The sequence below is a fragment of the Loxodonta africana genome, chromosome 2 (assembly GCF_030014295.1).
Source record: "Loxodonta africana isolate mLoxAfr1 chromosome 2, mLoxAfr1.hap2, whole genome shotgun sequence".
In the NCBI taxonomy this organism is placed as follows: Eukaryota; Metazoa; Chordata; class Mammalia; order Proboscidea; family Elephantidae; genus Loxodonta; species Loxodonta africana.
In genome coordinates this window covers 4,155,547-4,181,749 of record NC_087343.1, presented here as the reverse complement: position 1 = coordinate 4,181,749, position 26,203 = coordinate 4,155,547, and the positions used below count along the sequence as shown (strand labels likewise).

The 26,203-nt window shown below is 47.4% G+C and overlaps 1 protein-coding gene across 1 annotated transcript in view; it reads left to right on the top strand.

Moving 5' to 3' along the window:
- The window catches only part of ADCY2 (adenylate cyclase 2), a 515,387-nt gene extending 489,548 nt beyond the window's left edge, over positions 1-25,839 (top strand). The window contains exons 22-25 of the mRNA XM_010588063.2: positions 217-324; positions 15,869-15,983; positions 22,056-22,180; positions 25,373-25,839. Coding sequence (XP_010586365.2) covers positions 217-324; positions 15,869-15,983; positions 22,056-22,180; positions 25,373-25,525 — 501 coding nt within the window. The 3' untranslated portion in view covers positions 25,526-25,839. The remainder of the gene's footprint in view (positions 1-216; positions 325-15,868; positions 15,984-22,055; positions 22,181-25,372) is intronic.
- The last annotated feature ends 364 nt before the right edge of the window (positions 25,840-26,203 follow it).

The window sequence follows — 26,203 nt, the reverse complement described above, 5'->3', positions numbered from 1 at the left end:
ACTACCAGATTTTGGAAGTAAATCAGGGTGCTGTATTTCATTCGAAGGGCACGCTCTTTGTGGAAAGCGTAAAGTATTCTTTCTAACAAAGCCCCAGTTTGAAGGGTGCACAAGTGCCTTCACGTCCCTGTAAGCCTGAACTCAAGGATGTCTCTAGACGCCCAGCATTGAGTCAGCATCTGTCTGAGTAACTGAGTAATTGTCATTGCTTCCCAGCTGTTGTCCAAGCCGAAATTCAGTGGAGTAGAAAAGATCAAGACCATCGGCAGCACATACATGGCGGCGACGGGTCTGAGCGCGGTGCCCAGCCAGGAGCTTGCCCAGGTACCGAGGACACAGCTGTGCAATGGCACACCTGAGCCCCAGCCCCACCCGCAGGTCCTCCTGGGCCAAAGCCCACACACTGTGCTGTGTGAGCAACTAGTGCTCGGTGATGAGGGTCCTTTGAAGAAAGGCGAGAATTCCAGGAACTTCCAAGGATCGGTGGGTATTCACAGACCTCCTTCCTCTGGTGAGCACAGGGAGGGAAAACCAACTGGTAGTGTCTTTGGGCTATGCTTTAACTGCACTAAACGGGCCAGGCGGGCTAATCCCACCTTCATTGCTCACTATACAGTAAGGATCAGCATGAATCCAGTTCCCATCTGGGAGTGGATCCAGGCCTCACCTTCCCACGTCTCTTTCCTCCTTGCCACCCCATGAGCTGCCCAGAGGTGGATAAGAGCTCACACGTTAGAAGGATCTGTCCTCAGATCAGCTGCCCGTGCAGCCCTTCTCTGAATTAGCCATCCTGCTAAATCAGAGCCCACAGGAGTTGGAAGGACTCTGTCCTTCAGAGTGCCATGTAGGCAAATGCCAACCTCTGCTGGCTCTCGCTGCCCCCTGTGGACTTGTTAATTCCTTTCAATGGCTCACAGAATTCCTGGAGAATCATCTATACCAACAGTTACCCATTTTTTATAACCAGCAGGATGAAGAGATGCACAGGTCTTGGTCTGGGAGGGGCCAGGCATAAGACTTCACTGTCCCCAGGGAAGTGCCACCCTCCTCCTGCAAGCATATCCTCTCACCAACCCAGGAAATCCAACTGCCTCCCTGTCCAGGGCCGTTTTTGACATTGTAGTCATGATGGGACCTCATGGCATAGTCGTGATCAGTGGAATCCATGAATATGCACGATGGATTGCCTCATGCCTTCCTCCCGTCCTGAGGTTTGCTGTCAGGGGGGCTCTGCGTAGCTCCCACTCTTTTGTGCGCATTTTCAGCTGGGGGATTCCAAGGGCTGTCTTTCAGGAACCAGAGGCAAAGGCCAGATTGAGTTCTTTGTCCCACAGGATACGAGGTGAATATACAACAAACTAGAAAATTAGACCATTTATTTAAAGAAGGTTCAGTAAGGGATAGCCCCTGGGTTTGTTTGTTTTGTTTTTAATTAAAAAGAGTATGGTACAAAAACAGGTTGGTCACACAGAAATTTGGGAGAAGTGATGTTTTGGAAAAACTGTCTTTAGTCACTAGGGTTTTGGTGGGGGTTTCCAGTTACGTTTTGTTTCTCTCTCTCTCTCTCTGTGTTTGTGTGTATGTATGTGTGTGTAAATATTCTGTGTAACTTGTTGGGATTTTTGAGAGGGTCAGTAAACACCACCCTCAGGGTTCAGAGGACAGCCTGGCTGGCATCCAGCCCAGGATTGCTACAGGCTTAGAACTTGCCGGAACACAGCCTTCTGTGGGCAGGGGCCACTTATCAGTTGCCCTGGAGTCAACTCCAGTTCACAGCTCAGCCCGTCCTAGAGGCCTCTCTTGCATGCCAGGGCCAGATTACCTAGTAACAAGGTAAGCACGGGCTTACTTGTGCTTACTTACTAATCTCTAGTGACCAATTTCACATAATTTGAAAAAACACATGTGAAATTGTCAACTGCAGATTAGTGAGTAAGCACAAGTGAGCCTGTGCTTTCCTGTGATTACTGGGTCAGCCTTCTCTCTGAGGGACTGTACGTTAGAAAGAAGGCTTTGATTCTGTAGGGGTGCTGTAGGGTTGGGAGAGAGACATATGCCAGCCATACCTGGAAGCAGAATTCTCGATGTGGTGAAAAAATGTGAAATTATTCACTAAAGATGATCTGGTAAGCAAGGTGAGCACCATGCTTACCTTGCCTATTAGATAATTGGCCCCTGTGCTGTACCCAAACCTCCGGAGAGTTCTGCTCACCTGGCCCATGTCCAGATCTGATTTCTCTCCCTGTGTGCTGCGGTCGTTGTCAGCTTTCCTATAAATGTGTGGTTTCTGTTTCTCACCCACCACCCACATTACAGCAGATGCCATGTCCCAGGTGGTATCCCCAGAGCCCCCAGCAGTGGGTCGTGTGCAGAGAGGTTACACACGTTTGCTGACTGAGTGATGGATCCTGTACCCAGCCTGCCTCCAGAGCAGGGCCTTCCTTCCTTCCCTCTGTTTCTCAAAGCTGCTACTCCCAGTGCAAGCCCTCTGCTTTTCTCCCTAATGTTTTAGAACAATTACCAAACGCCTCCTGAGCCTTTACAACAGGCCTCTGAGGTAGGTGGTAATGCCATCCTCCCATTTTACAGATGGAGAGACCAAGGCATGGAACAGAGAATTAACTTGCCCAGGGTCATGGGAATAATAAGCAATGGAGCTGAGAAGGGAGGGCATTGGTGGTTGAGTGGTAGAATTCTCACCTTCCATACAGGAGACCGAGTTCAATTACCAGCCAGTGTGCCTCACACATAGCCGCTACCTGTCTGCAGGTGGAGACTTGTGTGTTGCTACAGTACTGAACAGGTTTCACAGGACTTTCTAGACTCAGATGGACTAGGAAGAAAGACGTGGAAATCGGCTTTTGAAAATCATTCAACGAAAGCTCTATGGATCACATCAGTCCAATCTGTAACCGATCATGGGCATAGCACAGGACTGGGCAGCATTTTGTCCTGTTGTACATGGGGTCACAGACCTGGGCTCATCTCTGTCGGAGTGTCTGAGCTCAACAGGGCCACCTCTGGTGCTGCGTCTCCTCCTCCACTTTTCACCTTGCTCCCTCACCAATCCCGCCCTACTTGCCATGTTCACAGATGTGCCCAGGTGTGTATGTATCTATACCATTCACTCATCCTTGCTTCCAGCCTGCCTGGGAAAACCAATTTTTTATCAGGTGCCCTTCACTCCTGGGAGCCCTTGTGTCGTGCAAATGGTTAACACACTCAGCTGCTAACTCAAAGGTTGGAGGTTCAGGTCCACCCAGAGGCACCTCGGAAGAAAGACCTGGCAGTCTACTTTCAGCAGAGCAGCCATTGAAAACCCTCAGGAGCACAGTTCTACTCTCACACACAGAGGGGAGCCGTGAGTTGGAGGCAGTTCGTGTCCGTTGCTTCTGCCCTCATCAACCTCCACAACAAAACTGGCCTTCTTCATTATCCTTGAAGTGCGTGCTTACCTAGTATTCAGCCGCTGTTGTTGGTGAATGACTATTTCCATGGTGCAGTTGAAAGAGCATGGCTTTCCAATAAGAGGACTCATTACTTATAAATACAGCAATTCAGTTTCTTTATGTGTAAAATGGTGCTTATACCCCTTTCATTAGGCTGTTGTGAAGTTTACATTTAATACATAAAATACTTACTAGACTCGCTGGGCATGTAGGTCTTGAAAATGTTACCAATTTACCAGTAGTATGGTAATCATCTAGCTTGTGGTTTGTATACCATTTAGCATACTGGCACCATTGCCCCCTTCAACAGAACGGATACCAGGATTTGGGGACAAATGAAATACGGTATGTCATCAAATCCACGCAGGGAATTTTTTCTCAATATGAGCTATTTTTAATTAGAGCATTTAATTTGAATCTAGTTAAGGTCATCCCAGAAATATTCTGAAGTGCAGTGAAGGTTTTCTGAAAGGAACATTCATTACTTTTGATTAGAGGGCAAGTATCGTGCCTGATAAATATTAATGCCGTAGCAGGTATTTTAACAAGACATTAGTGTTGCCTTTGCCTTTTGCAGCCTGTCTGAAATAAGCTTTAAGACTTTCTTTCTCTAGTTATAAACAAAACACGTTCTGCTTATTGTTTAGCCAAATCTTTAATTTGGCAACAACAACAAAAAAATTCAATTTGCAAAATATATTGGGTTTCCATTGATTTGTGTGTTCTTAAATCACACACACACAAAAAAAGGCAAAGCCATCTAGATAATAGCCTTTTAAAATCTGGCTTTGATGTGTTGTTAGCTCTGCATTTTTTCCTTGCAGTAGCAATGTACATATCCCTTGGAAAAATAGATGCACCTGAACCTATCAGTGCCTAGTCGGGGCTGGCCTTTCACCTCCCCATTTGTTTTGCCTCATTTGTATTTTTAGATGAAGCAATGCATTCTGATTTTAAGCTTAGAGGCAACTTGGCTAAATGGTTGCATTATGTGTAAGCAGTAATGGCTGTTTTTACAAGAAACAGGCGTTTGTCAAGAAATGGAATACATAGAGAATACCCTTGCATTCTAACCCCACTTCCCATAATGTCATGAACGTTGGAGACAGAGCTTGCCCACCTCCACAGCTCTTCATTGTACCCTCTAGACCATAGCAGGTTGCAGCCCCTCCTTGTTCTTTTCCGTCACATTTAGACTTCTGAGAGGAAGCAGCAAATTGGATATTGTTGTTGTTGTTAGGTACCCTCAAGTTGGTTCCAACTCATCATGACTCTGTGTACAACAGACTCTGTGTACAACACTGCCCAGTCCTGCACCATCCTCACGATCATTGTTATGCTTGAGCCCATTGTTGCAGCCCCGGTGTCAGTCCATCTCACTGAGGCTTTTCCTGTTTTTTCCTGATTCTCTACTTGACCAAGCATGATGTCCTTCTCCACTACTGGTCCCTCCTGATAGCATGTCCAAAGTATGTGAGACAAAGTCTCATCATCCTTGCCTCAAAGGAGTATTTTGGCTGTACTTCCTCCAAGACAGATTTGTTTATTCTTTGGGCAGTCCACGGGATATTCAGTATTCTTCGCCAACACCATAATTCAAAGGCATCAGTTCTTTTTCAGTCTTTCTTATTCATTGTCCAGGTTTCTCATGCAGATGAGGCAATTGAAAATACCACGGCTTGGGTCAGGCTCACCTTAGACCTTAAGGAGACATCTTTGCTTTTTAACACTTTAAAGAGGTCTTTTACAGCAGATTTTCCAACTGAAATAGGTCCTTTGATTTCTTGACTGCTGCTTCCACAGGCGTTGATTGTGGATCCAAGTAAAATGAAATCCTTGACAACTTCAGTCTTTTCTTCATTTATCATGATGCCACTTATTGGTCCAGTTGTGAGGATTTTTGTTTTCTTTATGTTGAGTTGTAATCCATACTGAAGGCTGTGGTCTTTGATCTTCATCAGTAAGTGCTTCAAGTCCTCTTCACTTTCAGCAAACAAGGTTGTGTCACCTGCATAACTCGGGTTGTTAATGAGTCTTCCTCCAATCTTGATGCCCCATTCTTCTTTATATAGTCTAGCTTCTTGGATTATTTGCTCAGCATAGAGACCGAATAGGTATGGTGAAAGGATACAACCCTGATGCACACCTTTCCTGACTTTAAACCATGCAGTGCCCCTTTGTTCTGTTTGAATGACTGCCTCTTGGTCTAAGCACAGTTTCCTCGTGAGCACAATGAAGTGTTCTGGAATTCCACTTTCTGGTATCCTCTGCTTTCGTGCAGGATCGATCCATCTGACATCAACAATAACATCCCTGGTTCCAAGCCCTCTTCGGAATCCAGCGTGAATTCCTGGCAGCTCCCTGTTGATATACTGCAGAAGCCACTTTTGAATGATCTTCAGCAAAATTTTACTTGCTTGTGATATTAATGATATTATTCTCTAATTTCCGCATTCATTTGGATCACCTTTCTTGGGAATAGGCATAATATGAACCTCTTCCGGTCAGTCAGCCAGGTGGCTGTCTTCCAGATTTCTTGGCGTGGATGGGTGAGCACTTCCAGCTCTGCATCCATTTGTTGAAACACCTCAGTTGGTATTCTGTGAATTCCTGGAGCTCTTTTTTCACCAGTGTCTTCAGTGCAGCTTGGACTTCTTCCTTCAGTACCATAGTTTCTTGGCCATATGCTACCTCCTGCAATGATGGAATGTTGACCAATTCTTCTTGGTACAGTGACTCCGTTTATTCCTTCCATCTTCTTTTTTTTTTTTTATTGGTGGTTTGTATTTTTTTTTTAATAACTTTTATTAAGCTTCAAGTGAACGTTTACAAATCCAATCAGTCTGTCACATATAAGTTTACATACATCTCACTCCCTACTCCCACTTGCTCTCCCCCTCTTGAGTCAGCCCTTTCAGTCTCTCCTTTCTTGACAATTTTGCCGGCTTCCCTCTCTCTCTATCCTCCCATCCCCCCTCCAGACAAGAGTTGCCAACACAATCTCAAGTGTCCACCTGATATAATTAGCTCACTCTTCATCAGCGTCTCTCTCCCACCCGCTGACCAGTCCCTTTCATGTCTGATGAGTTGTCTTCGGGGATGGTTCCTGTCCTGTGCCAACAGAAGGTCTGGGGAGCATGGCCGCCGGGATTCCTCTAGTCTCAGTCAGACCATTAAGTTTGGTCTTTTTATGAGAATTTGGGGTCTGTATCTTTTATCCCACTGATCTCCTGCTCCCTCAGGGGTCCTCTGCTGTGCTCCCTGTCAGGGCAGTCATCGATTGTGGCCGGGCACCAACTAGTTCTTCTGGTCTCAGGATGATGTAGGTCTCTGGTTCATGTGGCCCTTTCTGTCTCTTGGGCTCTTAGTTGTCGTGTGGCCTTGGTGTTCTTCATTTTCCTTTGCTCCAGGTGGGTTGAGGCCAATTGATGCATCTTAGATTTCCATCTTCTTTTGATGCTTCCTTCATCGTTCAGTATTTTGCCCGTAGAATTCTTAAGTATTGAAACTCAGGGCTTGAATTTTTTTCTTCAGTTCTTTCAGCTTGAGAAATGCTAAGCGTGTTCTTTCCTTTTGGTTTTCTATTTCCAGGTCTTCGCATATGTCATTATAGTACTTTATTTTCTCTTCTAGAGCCGCCCTTTGGAATCTTCTGTTCAGCCCTTTTACTTTATCATTTCTTCCAGCCATTTTAGCTACTCAGCATTCAAGAGCAAGTTTCAGAGTCTCTTCTGGCATCCATTTTGATTTTTTCTTAATTTCCTGTCTTTTTAATGACCTCTTGCTTTCTTCATGTATGATGTCCTTGATGTCATTCCACAAGTCGTCTGGTCTTTGGTCATTAGTGTTCAGTGTGTCAAATCTGTTCTTGAGATGGTCTCTAAATTCAGGTGGGATATACTCAGATTGTACTTTGGCTGTCATGGGCTTGTTCTAATTTTCTTCAGTTTCAGCTTGAACTTGTATATGAGCAATTGATGGTCTGATCTGCAGCCAGCCCTGGCCTTGTTCCAACTGATGATATCGAGCATTTCCATCATCTCTTTCCACAAATGTGGTCAGTTTGATTCCTGGATATGCCGTCTGGTGAGGTCCAGGTGTATAGTCACTGTTCATGTTGTTGAAAAAAGGTATTTTCAATGAAGAAGTCATTGGTCTTGCATAATTTTATCATGTGATCTCCATTGTTTCTATCACAAAGGCCATATTTTCGAACTACCCACCCTTCTTTGTTTCCAACTTTCAAATCCCATTGACCAGTAATTATCAATTTCAGACCGCAGAAATTGGTAAAAATCCTGAATCTCTTCATCTTTGGCCTTAGTGTTGGTGCGTAAATTTGAATAATATTCATATTAACTGTTCTTCCTTGTAGGCCTATGAATATTATCCTGTCACTGACAGTGTTGTACTTCAGGATAGATCTTGAAATATTCTATTTGATGATGAATGCAAAGCCATTCCTCTTCAATTTGTCATTCCTGGCATAGTAGACCATATGACTGTCTGATTCAAAATGTCCAATACTAGTCCATTTCAGCTCACCAATGCCTAGGATATCAATGTTTATGCATTCCATTTCATATTTGGCAATTTCCAATTTTCCTAGATTCATTCTTCATACATTCCAGGTTCCAATTATTAGTGGATGTTTGCAGATGTTTCTTCTAATTTGAGTCATGAGCAAATGAAGGTCTTGAAGGCTCGACTCCATCCATGTCATTAAGGTCAACTCTACTTTGAATAGGCCGTTCTTCACTAGTCATGTTTTCAGTGCCATCCAACCTGAGGGACTCATCTTCTGGCACTATACCAGACAGTGTTCTACCGCTATTCATAAGGTTTTCACTGGCTAAGTTTCTTCAGAAATAGACCACCAAGTCCTTCTTCCTAGTCTGTCCCATTTTACAGATGAGGAAACTGAGGCACAGAGAAGTTAAGTGGCTTGGCCAAGGCCATACAACTAGTGATTGCAGAACCTAGAGTTGAGCCCAGTTTGCATGACTCAAAAGCCCTGTCAGTTAATTAGTGAACTTAAGGAAGTGGTGGTTGGAGAGTGGAAAATGACCCCAGGAAGAGAAAAGAAAAGGTGAAGGGAAGAAACATGTCAGTGGAGGTGGACTTGGGAGCTGAGGACGGAGGGAGACAAGGAAGAATGCAGCTGAATCTCAGGTTTCCAACTTAAGGGATTTGCAATTGATGATGCAATTGACAGAAGTAGGAGAATGGAGAATAAAGTTGTCCTGTGGGAGAGGAAACGATAGTCACACACCTAGATACACAGGTTTGTGTTAGAACCGTCCACATGGGTGGTGGTTTGTCTCGAAGCCATTAGTCAACAATTCTTGGTTATAGTTCTCCATAAGTTGGGTCTTACATACCTGTTGGCTCATCATCCAGCCCACCTGTCATTTTATCAGCAGGGATGTCAAGAACACTGCTTCCCTATTTATCTAGTGTTTATATATGCTTTATTTAAATCTCTCTCTTAAAAAGCTTATAAAAATTAATATAGTACAATATTTTAAAATTAATAAAGAAACTGGAGTTAAGGAAACGTGAAAAATAAGATGAAACCAAAGTTAAGAATGAAACACAGGATGTAAATAACAAGGCCCTGGACATGTTCTAGAAGTCTGCACACATGAGAGAGGCAGGATGACTGCAGGAAGTTGAACTGGCTGGTTGGGAAGCTGAATGGTCCACTTACACACCTCATTAACCTCTCTGTGCCCCCTTCCCCATCTACACAATGAGGATAAAAATAGGAACTCCTTCAGGGAGTCACTGTGGAGACTATACACACACATCAAACCAAAAACACCAGAATCATTGCCCTCCAGCCAATTCTGACTCAGAGCGACCCTATAGGACAGAATAAAACTGCCCCATAGGTTTTAAAGGAGTGGATGGTGGATTCGAGCTGCCAGCCTTTTGGTCAGCAGCTGAGCTCTTAAACAGTGCGTCACCAGGGCTCCGTATACATACCTGTTGTTGTTAGGTGCCCTTGAGCCAGTTCCGACTTATCGTGTGCCTGTCTACAACAGAACAAAACACTTCCTGGTCTTGTGCCATCCTCACAATCATTGTTATGCTTGAGCACATTTTTGCAGCCACTGTGTCAACCCATCTCATTGAGGGTCTTCCCCTTTTTCTCTGACCCTCTACCAAGCATGATGTTCTTCTCCAGGGACTGGTCCATCCAGATAACATGTTCAAAGTATGTGAGATGTAGTCTTGCCATACTTGCTTCTAAAGAACATTCTGGTTGTACTTCTTCCAAGACAGACTTGTTCGTTCTTTTGGCAGTCCATGATATATTCAATATTCTTTGCCAACACCACAATTCAAAGGCATCAATTCTTCTTCGGTCTTCCTCATTCATCATCCAGCTTTTACATGGGTAGGAGGCGATTGTAAACACCATGGCTTGGGTAAGGCGCACCTTAGTCTTCGAGGTGACATCTTCACTTTCCAACACTTTAAAGAGATCTTTTGCAGCAGATTTGCCCAATGCAATGTGTCTTTTGATTTCTTGACTGCTGCTTCCATAGGTGTTGATTGTGGATCCAAGTAAAAGGAAATCCTTAGCAACTTCAATCTTTTCTCCATTTATCATAATGTTGCTTATTGGTCCAGTTGAGAGGATTTTTGTTTTATGCTAAGGTATAATCCATAATGAAGGCTATGGTCTTTGATCTTCATCAGTAAGTGCTTTAAATCCTTTTCACTTTCAGCAAGCAAGGTTGGGTCATCTGCAAACACATAAATAGAGATAAATAGCTGCCATCGAGTCAATTCTGACTCATGGTGAAGTTACGTATAACAGAACAAAACGTTGCCTGGTCCTGCATCATCTTCATGATTCCCAACACGTTCAAGTCCATCATTATGTTTACGGTGTCAATCCATGTCACTGAGGGTCTGCTCCACCCTCACTGGCCCTCTACTTCATCAATCATGATGTCCTCCTCCAGTGATTGATCCCCCCTGATGCTGTGAGTCCGCATCAAAGCAAGTGAGTTAGACAGTGTTCTGTTGTGATCCATAGGATTTTAACTGGCTGATTTTTGGAAGTAGATCACCAGGCCTTTCTTCCTAGTCTTTCTTAGTTTGGAAGCTCAACTGAAACTTGTCCACCATGGATGACCCTGATGGTGTGTGAAATACTGGTGGCATAGCTTCCAGCATCACAGCAACACACAAACCACCACAGTATGACAAACTGACAGACACATGGTAGCAGAAAATACATAAATTCATACATACATATCTACATATACACATACATTATTACTATTATTAGTTTTGAAATTTCTAGCAGTGAAAACAGGGAGGAGAACAAGAACCATGCTTCAGCGTCAGTCAAATAAAATCAGATCATTCACTCATTGATATATTTGAAAACCAGTTTGGGTCAGGATGGAGTTGGACCCTCCATGGGTTTGGAACCCAAACCCTGACAAAGAGGCCCCGTAACGGTGAGGACGCTTCTGTAGTGAGCAGGGAGCTTAGTTCCAACCTTGTGGCGACTGTTTTTTTAAAGCAGTGGGTGTTGGGGGTTCACCGGTCACCCCTTAGTGTACAATATAGTAAGGTATATTTTAACACAATAGGCTCTGTGCTTCCTGCCCATTTTCTGTGGGCAGGTGGAGCACAGCAAGCATCCAGCTTAATCCAAGTTCAGTGAACCAAGAGGCACTATGGACGGCAGTTCTCCATGTATCATTTCTGCCTCTGGGGTTGGTAAACCCAGGAGGTTGAGAGTTCAAGTCCTGCTGCCCAACAGGTACTGAACTCAGGTGTCTGCAGCCACCAAGTGAGCACAGACATGCACACTCTGAAGGCCACTCCCCCAGGAGAGGGTGGACCCCCTGTGGAGAACCAGGGTGTCTGAGCCGATGTCCCCACGTTGATGGAAGAGAGAGAGTGGTCCCAGGGCAGGAGGACAAGATGTGCCTTAGCAATGCAGAGTCCTCTTCCAGGTCAGAAAAATGGAGATTTGAACATCAGAAGTGTTCCAGCATAGACACAGAGCCAGGCACACAGAAGGTGGTCCATAAATATTTGACGAATGAAAGAAAGGAAGGAGAAAAGAGGGGAGAGAATAGGAGAGGAAGGTCCTATTAATTTTAGCCCAGAAAATCACTTCAGTTGTTACCAAACAGCCACATGGGCCGTAGAACAACCTCAGTAAGCATGCCACCTGCATTAAGAAAGCTTCCTTGCTGGTGGGACCTGCAAAGCAAAAGGCGCTCCATGTAACCAGAGAGTCGTCTTGCTGTGTAGCTGGAAGTCAGGTGAATATTTGGAGATAACTAAGGGATTATTTAAGGAGCTCTGGTGGCACAGTGGTTAAGCACTCAGCTGCTAACCAAAGAGGGCCGGCGGTTTCAGCCCACCAACTGCTCAGTGGGAGAAAGATGTGGCAGCCTGCTTCCGTAAAGATTTACGTCCTTGGAAACCCCGTGGGGCACTTCTGCTGTCTCCTACAGGTTCGCTGTGAGTCAAAATCGACTAAACAGCAATGGGTTTAGGTTTTTTTTTTTTTTGGCTTTTAAGGTATTCTTTGGGTCTTGCTGTGTAGCTGGAAGTCTGTTGAATATCTGGAGATACCTAAGGGTTTATTTGGGTGGTGGGAGAGACAGCTGTTTGGTACCACCATCAAATAGCTATCAAAAGCTCAGTTATAAGGACTTTGTGAATTGACTTGGCCTCTTCTGGGGACTGACCATCATTTTTTCCAGGGTATACTAAGCCCAAATCAGTTATTGACTTGGATTGAAACCCTACTCCCAGGACCCAATCTCATCCTTTATCGCTGAGGCCAACGAAGCTTCCAGACAGGACCTCCTTTGTGACACCTAGATTCAGGAAAATGCAAACCGTTTCTCCCATGGCAAATGTCTCCTCCCTACTAGGATATTTGCAGTTTTTAGGCCCAGAATTCTGCTTGTGGATTTAACAGCTCTTGCTTCCTGTTAAGAGGCAAGATGTTTTCCAGAACACCCCTCCAAGCTCTGTTTTCCCTCCGAGTCATGAGACTAGAAATATTGGCAAGCGATGAGAGAAAAGAGCAAGTGTACTTAAAGAAAAACCCTTTCCATTTCAGCCAAAGGTAGTGGACAGTCTGCTTCCTATTTCTCATTTTTAAATGGTCTGGTTTTTCTCCCCCAATTTTATGTTGAGGATCTGGGGCAGCAGTACTGTTCGTTCATCTTTTTCTCAAGGGATGAAATTCACCTAAAGCCAGGAAGAAATCTTTCTTTCTTGACCAGAAATTTAATTCCTCATGTCTATTCATGTTTATATTACATAGTGCAGGGCTCCTCAACCAAACGAAAGCAATTCTGTCCCCCGGGGACGCTGGCAATGTCTGGGGGCATTTCTGGTTGAGGGGATGCTACTGGCATCTAGAGGGTGGAGACCAGCAATGTGGCTAACATCCTACCCTCCCCCCACCACAGAGAGCAATGCGGTCCGGATGCTGATAGTACTGGGGTGAGAACCCTGCCTTAGTGCTGTGACTCACTGTCCTTATTGAAAGACTGTGTGTCCTGCGGGAATACAGTCCCGTCACTTTACCTTCCCTTTACCTGCTGCCTTGGCTTCTTCTGTTTTCCTGTCATCTCGAGTATGGTTTATATCCACTGTCCCCATTTTCCATGTCACCTCTCAGAGGTGGTTTCCATCCTCATCGTCCATGGAGAACTCTCCCCCAGGCTCACCAGTTGCCTCCCATCTGGTGCGTCCCATCCCCTTCTCAGCTCTGGTTGAGGTCCTCCAGGGCCCAGTGGGATTTAATACGCATCCCGGAAGTCATTACCTGAGGCCCAAACAAGTCTGTCCTGGAACTCCTTCCCAGTTCTCCCTACTGACTCCCCTGCCTTGGCCTATTAACCACTGGGGGCACTCCCCTGGGCCCACCCCTCACCCACATTAGTGGACACCTCAATGGTCCTTCTGAGAGATGATTCCCAAATATGAGCATCAGACAGCTCTGACCTCCACCAGACCCTGAAGACTCACTTCCTGCATTCCTCCAAGCTATTTCCTCTGGGATACCCAGCTGTCAACCTAAGTGTTAGCTAGTTAGTTAATTTGTTAGTTCCCGTTGAGTCAGCTTTGACTTATGGAGACCCCATGGACAGCTGAACGAAACGTTGCCTGGTCCTGCACCATCTACACTGTCATTTGGGTGCTCAAGTCCATTGTTGCAGCCACTATTTTGAGTGCTTTCCAACATCAGGGAGCCCTGGTGGTGCAGTGGTTAAGAGCTACAGCTGCTAACCAAAAGGTGGGCAATTTGAATCCATCAGCTGCTCCCTGGAAACCCTGTGGGGTAGTACTATTCTGTCCTGTTGGATTGCTATGAGTCAGGATTGACTCAACGGCAAGGGGTTTGATTTGGTTTTGGTTCCAGCCTAAGGGGCTCATCTTCCAGTGCTATGTTGCACAATATCCTGTGATCCATAGGGTTTCCACTGGCTGGTTTTCAGAAGTGGATCAAGCACTAGGCTTATCCCTAAGGGTGGTCATCCAGTAAACTAGCGCTCATTAAGCGTTTGCCCTGTGCAGACGCGGTTATAACCGTGGAGATGTACAGATGAATCAAACACAGGCACTACCCTTTTGGAGCTCACAAACCACTGAGACTTTGAAAGAGACACAGCACTGATGGCAGTGCCGAACTAGACACTCATTCCAGCAACAAGGGGTGCAGGCGGATGGTGCTGGCCCTCCCCAGGCTGGGCTGGGGCACATGTTGGCCAAGCCTGGGAGGCTGAGTAGCACACCAGCCTTGTCAGTGCACCTGGTCCTTACATGTTTGGCAGACGTGAACCTTCAAAACATGGAAATTAATGCGTTTTATAAGTTACACACATATACTAGTAGAAAACCCGTTTTTAAAACCTAACCAGAAATAGAAACTTAAAACGGGTGAACTCCAGAAGTAAATACAAATATAACAGGAGATCTAAATTAATGGTAATATGAATTAAAAAAAAAAAAAAAACACCTGTCGCCATCGGGTATAGCCAGTAGTCCACAGAATGTTTTTAGTTTGAAGATACCTGAGAGACGCAAGCCAATGTCTTCTAGTGTCTCCTTCGGCCACATGAAAAAGAATTTGTGTACAAGACTCCATTGAGATGAGACGTTGTGTGCCAAAGAGTCAATTCCAACTCATAGCAACAGAGTAGAACTGCCCCATGGGGTTTCCTTGGCTGTAATCTCTATGGGAGCAGAGCGCCAGGGCTTTCTCCCACCGGGCCAATGCGTGGGTTTGAACTGCCACCCCTTCAGTTAGCAGCCAAGCACTTAACCATTGCACCACCAGGGCTCTGAACTGAGATGTAAATTCCTACAGTCTCTGCAGCACACGCACAGCATCATCTTCATGTGTCCCTTCTGCCTGGAGCCTCGGGGGGGTTTGCGGGTCTGTGGAGCCCTAACCCTCTGTGTGTGCACATCTGTGGAGCCCTAACCCTCTGTGTGTGTGCGGGTCTGTGGACCCCTAACCCTCTGTGTGTGCCCAGGTCTGTGGACCCCTAATCTTCTGTGTGTGCCCAGGTCTGTGGAGCCCTAACCCTCTGTGTGTGCAGATCTGTGAAGCCCTAACCCTCTGTGTGTGCCCAGGTCTGTGGAGCCCTAACCCTCTGTGTGTGCCCGGGTCTGTGGAGCCCTAAACCTCTGTGTGGGTGTGGGCCTGTGAAGCCCTAACCCTCTGTGTGTGCAGATCTGTGAAGCCCTAACCCTCTGTGTGTGTGCGGGTCTGTGGACCCCTAACCCTCTGTGTGTGCCCGGGTCTGTGGAGCCCTAAACCTCTGTGTGGGTGTGGGCCTGTGAAGCCCTAACCCTCTGTGTGTGCAGATCTGTGAAGCCCTAACCCTCTGTGTGTGGGGGGGGGTCTGTGGAGCCCTAACCCTCTGTGTGTGTGCCCAGGTCTGTGGAGCCCTAAACCTCTGTGTGGGTGTGGGCCTGTGAAGCCCTAACCCTCTGTGTGTGTGGGTCTGTGGAGCCCTAACCCTCTGTGTGTGCAGATCTGTGAAGCCCTAACCCTCTGTGTGTGTGCGGGTCTGTGGACCCCTAACCCTCTGTGTGTGCCCAGGTCTGTGGACCCCTAATCTTCTGTGTGTGCCCAGGTCTGTGGAGCCCTAACCCTCTGTGTGTGCAGATCTGTGAAGCCCTAACCCTCTGTGTGTGTGGGGGGGTCTGTGGAGCCCTAACCCTCTGTGTGTGTGCCCAGGTCTGTGGAGCCCTAAACCTTTGTGTGGGTGTGGGCCTGTGAAGCCCTAACCCTCTGTGTGTGTGGGCCTGTGAAGCCCTAACCCTCTGTGTGTGTGGGCCTGTGAAGCCCTAACCCTCTGTGTGTGTGCAGATCTGTGGAGCCCTAGCCCTCTGTGTGTGTGTTGCAGGAGCCAGAGAGGCAGTACCTGCACATTGGCACCATGGTGGAATTTGCCTTCGCGCTGGTGGCGAAGTTGGAGGCCATCAACAAGCACTCCTTCAACGACTTCAAGCTGCGAGTGGGTACGTTGTGCCGTCGAAGATCTAGCTGGAGAAAAAGCTTGGCCTGGAGAGTAAGGGTGTGGGGGAATGTCTGTAGTCCTCCAGCGATAATGGAGTAGACCAATTACAAGTGCGTATCTAGGGCACCAGGACTGGGTGGCAGCTGCCAGCCCCTGAGGTACTTTTGTGGAAGTTAGGAAAAGACATCCCCAGTCTCCTTTGGTGGAGCCCTGGTGGTGTAGTGGTTAAGAGCTTGGCTGCTAACCAAAAGGCCTGCAGTTCGAATCCACCATCCACTCCTCGGAAACCTTATGGGGCAGTTCTGCTCTGTCCTACAGGGTCACTAGGAGTTGGAATAGACTTGACAGCAACTGGTTTTGGCTTTTGGCATCCCCTTTGGTTGGATGCAAGGATTCCTGGTAGTGCAGTGGTTAAAGCACTCAGTTGCTAACCGAAATGGTGGTGGTTCAAACCCACCAGCTGCTCTGTGGAAGAAAAACCTGGCATTCTGCTCCCATAAAGATTTACAGCCTTGGAAACCCTGTGGGGCAGTTCTACCCTGTCCTATAGGGTCACTGTGAGTCAGATTTCACTCATCAGCAAGGGGCTGTTGGATGCAGGCAGCAGGCACTGGCTTGGCAAGTAGAGCAAGGGCTGGACTTTGGTCCAGCTCGGTCCCCCGCCTCTGTCCAACCCAGGGCCCCTTCTGTAAGGCACAGCCCACCCAGCCTGAAGCCATCCTGCAGAGCCAATGACTGTAACTCATCGGCTGACAGCGACTTCATTATTTCATGGACCACTGCCAAAGGAACTAGGGCCGTATCGACTGTGAGCTGCACCCAGCTTTCAGAGACGGAGAGATAGGAAGAAAAAATGTGCATCTTGGAATTGTTGAATACAGTCACACTCCTGGGTCACGACCTACAAGATCACCAAATATAGGCCTGAGGTCCTGAATAAAGATAGCTTTCAACTTCTATGCCCAAATGTAAGAAAAATCCAACTTTCTATTAAAAAAAAAAAAAAACTATTAAAAAAAAAGTCCTGATTTCTAGTCAGTTCTTCACTTACTTTAAGCTGATTCTGTAGCATTTCACGATTGTCGTGGAGTCCCTGGGTGGTGTAAACGGTGAACGAGCTCGGCTTCTACACAAAAGGTTGGAGAGTGGAGTCCACCCAGAAGTACCCAGGAAGAAAGACGTGGGGGTCTACTTCAGAGAAACCAGCCACTGAGAACCCTGTGCAGCACAGCTCTGCCCTGACACACGTGGGATCATCAGGACGGAGTCAACCTGACGGCAATGGCTTGGTCTGGGTTTTATGACTACTTACTGGCCTTTTACAAACTTGTATCAAAAAAAAAAAAGTGTTTTAAAGCATCGAATTAGCCTGCAGCTGCTGGTGCTGCGAGCCCAGCTCTTCACGAACATTCATGATTTGTAAAGGCTTCTTTGACCATTTTCTGCTTTTCTTGGCACACGTTTTGCAGCTTCTGAAAGTAAGTACAAATGAAAGTTCTTTTAACAAATTCCATCCGAATGGTTTTTAGCTTTCTCTTGCGTACAGATTTCAAGTTTTAATCCTGATGTTTAGGGTTGTTTTCTTCCTTTGGTTGTATGTGTGTTCTGAATTTAAAAGCATAGAAATATTTTACATTTCTTTAGGAAATGGTAGTCTCTTCTCTGCAGACGCTGTTGTCAGCACCCTCAGCATATTCTCCTTCATGCTCTCCCACCTTTGTGCCAAGGAGACATGGGCCAGACAGGCAGGCAGGCAGGGGACCACCCTCTGGGCAGCCACCTCCCAGATCCAACCCGGGGGGTCCTGTGACAGGACCTTCCCCACCTCTGACCCCAGAGCTTCACCTGGGCTGAAGAACCTCCTTTATTCTCTGGACAGCTTGAAAATGGGCTTCTCAAGCGTTCATACTATTCCCCACACCTTTTATTGTTTACATTTATTTCATGGCAGAGCGACCTCATCTATAAATACATATGGGCCGAGACAGTATCGCTGTTCCCTGCAGCATGGGAATGAGACTGGCCTTGTCAGTCAGCTGCGCTACACCCAGAGAAGTTTTCTTGATCTAAGCTCTAATGATGTAGAGGATCAGCGGAAAAGAGGAAGAACCTCAATGAGATGGACTGACACAGCGGCCGCAACAATGGGCTCAAACATAGCAATGATCGCGAGGATGGTGCAGGACTGGGCAGTGTTTCCTTCTGGTGTACCTGGGGCCGCTGAGAGTCAGAACTGACTCGACGGCATCTAACAACAACGACAAACCCTAATAATACTTTCTAAATTAATGTGAGCATTTGAGTGGAGCTCCTTCAATGCTTGTTGACTGCCTGCTTCACACTGATTATGCATGAAGTAATTATTGTCTATACTCAACCCACCTATTGGTCCAGTTAGACTCCTGAGTAAGCCCGACTGGACATTTTGCTGGCCTGGACCTTCCCATCCCCTAAAACCCAGCCTCTTCAGGAGGCCGCATCCCTGCTGGGCTTGGAGCACAGTGCCCTCCAGTGGCCATTCCCGGGTAGAAACTCGGAAGTGTGATGCTGCCAGCACAAACAGAAAGGAGACAGCGAAAATAAATAAATGCTGAATCTGCGCCTGCCCTCCTGGTCTACACATCAAGGTGGAGAGCCAGCCGGCTAGTTGGAACCACAAGGCACGCACGTCCGCCCTAAGTAGAGATTGCCCATCACCAGCAATATGCAGTGCACAGTGCGGGGTCCCCTGCTGCACCCCAGCTGCTGACCTAGTTAGCGTCACAGAGACCGCTGGAAGAAAAGCTGGTGGCAGGAAGGGCTGTTGACTCCTGGAGCTGGGAACCCAGAGATACAGCTGGAACCGAGGATGTGGGTGTCTGAAGCAGAGGTGTGCAGGAACTGGGTGTTCCATAGCACCAAAGAGCAGGTTTCTCATCTTGGGCACACCTTTGTGCTGCGTTTCCTGGCCTGACTTCCCATTGCTGTCGGGGAGCTTTGCCTGAGATCCGTTGTGGACAGTGGTATGCGAGGCAGTTAGTAATGGGGATGATTGTCTCAGAAACACCCTCAGCAGTCAACAGTTTGACTAATGTGGTCAGGTGTATCCTGGATTCAAGAGATGATATGGCAGGAATAATCAGTGTCTCTCCGTATCCCTACTTCTGCCTCTACGCCCCTCGTGAACCCACCCACCAGGAACATCCGTTAATGACAATCCTGTTCAGTTGCCATGACTGAGAGGCCATCACTGTCCCTTCCCCATTAGTGCTGCCCGGGGTCCTGATGATCTGGGGAGCTAACCCATGGTGCCGTGTACCCCAGCTTTCCCAGAAACTGTCTAAAGCCTTGTCTCTTGTTGCTGCATACCACTCGTGTCCAGGGCTTCCTTTGGGCACCTTCTGGCTAAGTCTCCTTGGAGAATCACAGCTCCTGAGGCGACTCACATGCTAGAGGTTTCATTTTTCCTTCTCTGGTGAACGCACAGCAGAAAAGCCCAGCTTCCAGAGGGCCAAGAACCCGTGTGGGAGAAGCTGGCCTGGAAAGGGGGACCAGCCTGCCCTCCTCTGGAATCCCCAGCACCCCAGCATCGCCTTCAAATGTGAGTCTTCAGGGACCCCCTCCTGACTCCATGTCTGCCTCAGGGACCCCCTTCTGACTCCATGTCTGTCCTCAGGGACCCCCTCCTGACTCCGTGTCTGCCTCAGGGACCCCCTCCTAACTCCGTGTCTGTCTCAGGGACCCCCTCTTGACTCCGTGTCTGCCTCAGGGACCCCCCCCTGACTCCGTGTCTGCCTCAGGGACCCCCTCCTGACTCCGTGTCTGCCTCAGGGACCCCCTCCTGACTCCGTGTCTGCCTCAGGGACCCCCTCCTGACTCCGTGTCTGCTTCAGGGCCCCCCTCCCCTTGGCTCTATGTCTGCCTTCTTGTCTTTTCCCAGTTTTGTATTTTTAGGTGACTGTCATTCCCCCATGTAAATGTTTTCCCAAAGTCTGTATCCCATCAAAGACTCTTTTGCACATAAGGAAAGAATTTCTTATTGATGACATCAGAGGACTCCCGCACCAGCCACAGTGCAAATCGAGGGGTCCTTCTGGAAAGTGGTTTAGCAACAGAATCGAAACCACTAACCTGCTTTTCTTGGATTCATTAAATTTCTCAGCGAGATGTTGTCAAACACAACATCCCTAACCGTGGGAAGGGAAGACATGGGAAATTGCAGTCCTTTTGAGCAGGGCTGTGGGGCAAATTACAGGGCTTTGCAGTCTTCTTCCGCCTTCTACGAGCAGTGCGTCTGTGCCATTCCTCCTCTTTCTCATCTGAAAAATGGAGGTGACAATGAAAGTATCACCTCCTAGAGTCCTTCTGGGAATTGAAAGGGTTAATACACGTGGAGCACTTACAATAAAAAAAAATAGTGCACCACAAATAGAAAATGCTGCCCGAATGTTGGTTCAGTGTCAGGGAGGGTGTGTGTCAGAGTCGTAACCTTTCATCATACCTATTCAGTCTGTATGCTGAGCAAATCATCCGAGAAGCTGGACTGTCAAGCATCAGGATTGGAGGAAAACTCACTAACAACCTGTGTTATGCAGATGACACAACCTTGCTTCCTGAAAGTGAAGAGGACTTGAAGCACTTACTAATGAAGATCAAAGACCACAGCCTTCAGTATGGATTACACCTCAACATAAAGAAAACAAAAACCCTCAAACTGGACCAATAAGCAACATCATGATAAACAGAGAAAACACTGAAGTTGTCAAGGATTTCATTTTACTTGAATCCGCGATCAACACCCATGGAAGCCACAGTCAAGGAATCAATGGACACATTGTGTTGGGCAAATCTGCTGCAAATGGCCTCTTTAAAGTGTAAAAAAGCAAAGATGTCACTTTGAAGACTAGGGTGTTCCTGACCCAAGCCATGGTATTTTCAGTTGCCTCATATGCATGCAAAAGCTGGACAGTGAATAAGGAAGACCAAAGAAGAACTGATGCCTTTGGATTGTGGTGTTGGCAAAGAATATTAAATATACCATGGACTGCTAGAAGAATGAACAAATCTGTCTTGGAAGAAGTAGAGCCAAAATGCTCCTAATAAGTGAGGAAGTGAGGATGGTAATACTTTGTCTTACTTACTTTGGCCATGTTATCAGGAGGGAACAGTCCCTGGAGAAGGACATCATCCTAAAAACACAGGTAAAGTAACCCCCCCCAAAAAAAAATCACTGTCATCAAGTCGATTCCAACTCACAGCGACCCCGTAGGGCTTCCAACGCCGTAAATCTCTCAGGAAGCAGAATGCCATATCTTTCTCTGGTGGACCTGCCTGTGGTTTCAAACCACCAACCTTTTGGGTTAGCAGTCAATCACTGTAACCACTGCACCACCAAGGCTTCTAAAATAAAACAAAACAAAAAAAAACCCAAACCCACTGCCTTCGAGTTGATTCCGACTCGTAGCGACCCTATAGGACAGAGTAGAACTGCCCCATAGAGTTTGCGAGGAGTACCTGGAGGATTCGAACTGCCAACCTCTTGGTTAGCAACTGTGGCACCTAACCATTAAGCCACCAGGGTTTCCAAAAAAAGAGGAAAACCCTCAATGAGATGGATTGACACAGTGGGTTTAACTGTGGGCTCAAACATAGCAAGGATTGTGAAGATGGCGCAGGACTGGCCAGTGTTTTGTTCTCTTGTATGTAGGACCGCTTTGAGCCATGAGTTTAGCAAATGTTTATGTCAAATGACAATTCCCAAAAGGAGTCTTAGACTTTAACTACCCATATGGGATCAGATCGACAACAGCAGTTAGATAAGAAGCTCAGGGGCAGTGAGTATGTTAATGGTGGAGGAGGGAACAAGTCAGAGAAGGACAATGAGAATCGTTGGCCCAACTTAAAGAATGGAATTAGTGTCACTAAATTTTCTTGTAGAAATAGTTCAATTGGTGTATGTTCTGTTGTGTATACTCTCAACAACAACAAAAAATAATTATAAAAAGAAATGCCATAAACAAATTAGTAAAGAAACACTTCTGGTTTAAAACGGTTGCTGCGAGCTAACCTTGTTAACCAGAATGTCATGTCACAGGTATTAACCACGGGCCTGTAATCGCTGGTGTAATTGGCGCTCAGAAACCACAGTATGACATTTGGGGCAACACCGTCAATGTGGCCAGTCGGATGGACAGCACGGGCGTCCTGGATAAAATACAGGTAAGGCAGTGTGTTCTGCGATGGTAAAGCTGTGTGTTCTGCTGTGGTAAGGCGGTGTGTTCTGCTGTGGTAAGGCGGTGTGTTCTGCCGTGGTGCACTGCTCCTGCTCTTAGAAGCTGTGAACGAGCATAACAATGGTAATAATGACAGCCGTAGAGTAAAACGAAGGTAAGCCCAAGTCTGCATGGTATTTAATCAGATCTTTATCATTGGGGAAATGTTAACTAGCCTCTGGATTGAATAGTTCAGATAAGAACTGGGAGAATATGGAGACAGTCAAGAAACGCGGGTTATAAATATTTTCTCATGGTCCAAGCTCTCGGCAGTCAGAGTAGAGTTCTGCAGGCATCTGGCTGTGACCTTCCACAGTTAATTTAGCATTGCCAGGAGGAAAGGAGAGCTGGCTCTGCTCGTGAGATCCTGCCCAGGGAACAGTCTACACGCCCCCTCTCCTGTCACGGGAAACTGATAGCTAGGTTCCTTCCCACTATGGGCGGGAGACCACCCAGTTGCCCACCCTTGACAGCAGTGGTCTGCCTTCTTGGCTGCCAAGTCAACCATGCCCAATGGCGGCCAGCATCTGGGACCCTCTGCATGAGATGAATGCCCACTCTCAATGTCCAGGGCCACTCCAGCAATCCTGGACAACCCAGCCCCTTCTATTTGGGGGGTGGGTACTGAGAGGCATGCCCATACTGAGGGCACTTTCCCACCCGCAGGCCAGCCGATGCCCCATCACACACCAGGTCGCCCAGAAGGTAGGGGGGAGTTTTTCATATGCTTCCCAGCTCGGTTCATTTTCCAGCACTTGGGCTAAGTACCAAAAGCAACGTAAGGGAGGCTGGTCAAGGAATGCTTTCTCTCCTGGAAATCGTAAATCCCCTACAGGTGAACACTGAAAATGAGCTTACGCTCAGGTGGGCCTCTCAGGGGGTATTGGGCATCATGAAGCTTCGTGTGATTTACAGCAGATCAGCCCCTGGAGCGGTCAGTGACCTCGGATCCCAGTGAGACAGGCTTCTGCCTGTCAGCCACGCAATGTGTGTGAGCAGAGCTCAGCCCCGGAAGGTTCAGGAGAAGAAAGGTGTGCTTCCTCCTGATGGTGTAGCTCCTCTAGCTCCAGCAGGCTCTCTGCATTTATGTGCAGAAAAAGTCGTGAGATGCCAAGAAAAATGAAAAATGAGGCTGAGACCACTAAAGGTTCTGCCGAGCCCGAGGAAGACATTCTCTGTATTAGTCAGCATCACACTCCCAATATGCGATCCAGCTGTGAGGCCCCAAGTCCACACAGAAGGCCCCCTCAGCGTCCCAGCCAGGCCCCCAGGCAGGAGGGCCCCAGCTGGTGTCACTCAAAGCCGACAGCCGTCTCCCCCCGTTGGTGTGCTGTGGTGCAGATTGCTTGCTGGTTTGGTGTTATAAACACCGGTGGATAGCTCAGCAATGGCCAGTATACTAAAAAAAAAAAAAAAAGTATACTAGTCAGCGTCAATGAATACCTCAACTGCAAAATTAATTTCAAACCAGTTGCCATTAAGTCGATTCCGATTCATGACAACCCCACGTGTGCTGAGTGGAACTGTGCTCTGTAGGGTTTTCAAGGCTGTGACCTTTCAGAAGCAGATCACCAGGCCTCTCTTCCAAGGTACCTCTCGGTGGTCTTGAACTTCCAGCTTTTCGGTTAGTAGTCAAGTGCTTATAATCATGTGCACCACTCAGGGACTCCATAAAATTAACCTCAAAGACCCCAAAAGAGGTTTGTTCTCCATGTGGAAGGCAGAACTCTAACTACCCCTGAGAACTCGGAGCATGAGAAAACACATATTCATAGTCCCAGTGCCTTGACCCCCTCCATATTCTGTTCTGGTGCCCAAAGCCCTTTGGTGCTTCTGGCTACACCGGTCCTCCCTCTGGGACGTAGACCGGCTGGGGAGAGCAGGACGTGTCTGCCACCTGATCCCTCACCTCCGTGACTTTCCCTTCCTGCTCTGGGTAGCACGGTTAACACACCCACTCTGGCCCCCAGTACCCACGTGGGACTCCCCAGGGAAAGCACAGCGGGAACTCAATTCTCAACAGAGTAGTGCTTCTCCTAGGAATCAGGAGTCCCTGGGTGGTACAAACAGTGAATGCCATCAGCCGCTAACAGGAAAGTTGGACTTTCAAGTCCACCCAGAGGTACCTCAGAAGAAAGGCCTGACAATCTATTTCTGAAAAATCAGCCATTGAAAGCCCTGGGGAGCAGCACCGTTCTCCCCTGACACATAGTTCTACTCTGACAGCACCTGGTTTTGCTTTGTTTTTTATTAATGGTATCTGTTTATTTGGCATGGATAATGATACCCATGACCACGTGTAACATCGTCCACCATCCCACTGCTCCAGCGTATCTTCACGCACTTTCATTTCTCCAGGGTTCTCCCAGGTTCTGTCTGTCACCTGTGCAGGCGTAATCTTGCAGGGTTGAAATCATTGCAAAGGCCCAGGCTTTGTTCTGCTTTCTGTGGGTGAAATGACTGGATATTCTTCCCTTACCTCATCTAAAATGCTGATCATGATGGCCCCGTGGCTTACTTAACCCTGGAGATCACTCAATTTCAGGTCATTTCCAGTTTTGCACTTTCACAACGCAGAACTGAGCCCTGAGTTGTGCTTAAAAAGCTTGTCTTTCCATGGTCTAGTACCTCTTCAACTAACTCCTCAGAAGTGGAACCACTGGGTCAAAACACATGAGCATTTTTTGGCTGTTTTTCTTGAACTGAAATGGCTTATTCAGAGGGGCTGTGTTTACATGCTGCTGTCCTTGTTGGTGGTAGCCATTGAGTCAGCTCCCAGCTCACGGTGACCCCATGCACAGTGGAATGAAACACAGCCCAGTCCTGCACCATCCCTGTGATCGGCTGCACATCAAACCATTATGATCTGTAGGGTTTTCTGTGGCTGATTTTTCTGAAGTAGATCACCAGGCCTTTCCTCCTTGTTCACCTTAGTCTATAAGCTCCATGAAGCCTGCTTAGCATCATAACACCCTCAAGCCTCCACAGACAGATGGGTGGTGGCTGCGCATGAGGCACGCTGGCCAGGAATTGAACCCGGGTCTCCTGCATGGTAGGCGAGAATTCTACCCCAGAACCACCACTGCCGTCTGTTAACTTACCTACTAAATGCTTTTTCATTTTTTAACGTGACTTTCAGGTGACTGAGGAAACAAGCCTTGTCCTCCAGACCCTCGGGTACACCTGCTCCTGTCGAGGGATAATCAACGTGAAAGGCAAAGGGGAGCTGAAGACGTACTTTGTGAACACGGAGATGTCCCGGTCTCTCTCCCAGAGCAACCTGGCGTCCTGAAGAGCCACGTCCGTTGGGCCGGAGGAGACTGTTTCCAGGGAGGTACTCGCACTTTCAGACTGCAACGCTCGCCCCGTGCTTGACGTCCGTGCTCCGTGTGCGCTGCGGAGCGCCTGCAGACTTGTTTCTGTGACCCAGTGGCATACCGTTTGGTGTCTGACGTGTGCCAAGACCGCCTGCCACTCGCACTGTGCTTACTCCTGAGCAGAAGGAAGAGGAGCGCGCTAGAAGGGATGCTTTCAGAGCCTGCACGAAGACAGGGAGGTGAAACCAACAAAAATTCTTACGGCAATAAAACTAGGGGGTGTATATTATCTTCTGGTGCATGTTATTTTCTGGAAAATATGGTAGCTCGCCAACCGCATCTGCTAGTCCGATACTAAAACAGGCAGTATTTGTGGATAAGTTGATTCTGTCTCCCCATTTGAAGTGTGCTGTGTGCCCCCCACCCCGCCCCCACGTCTCGTTGCCAGTGGCTGTCCCCAGCGCTGCTGGCCCCGTGGCTCTCGTCACCCGCTCAGCCGTGTCTCACGCCAGCAGCACGCCGCCATCATCACCACAGTTAGTGCTCACCCCATAGGACCGGTTTTGTACCAGACACATCTGATGTTTCAATGCCATTGTCTTTTGTAAGGTTAATTCATTAAAGATTTTATGTAGTTTGGTTTACAGCGTCTG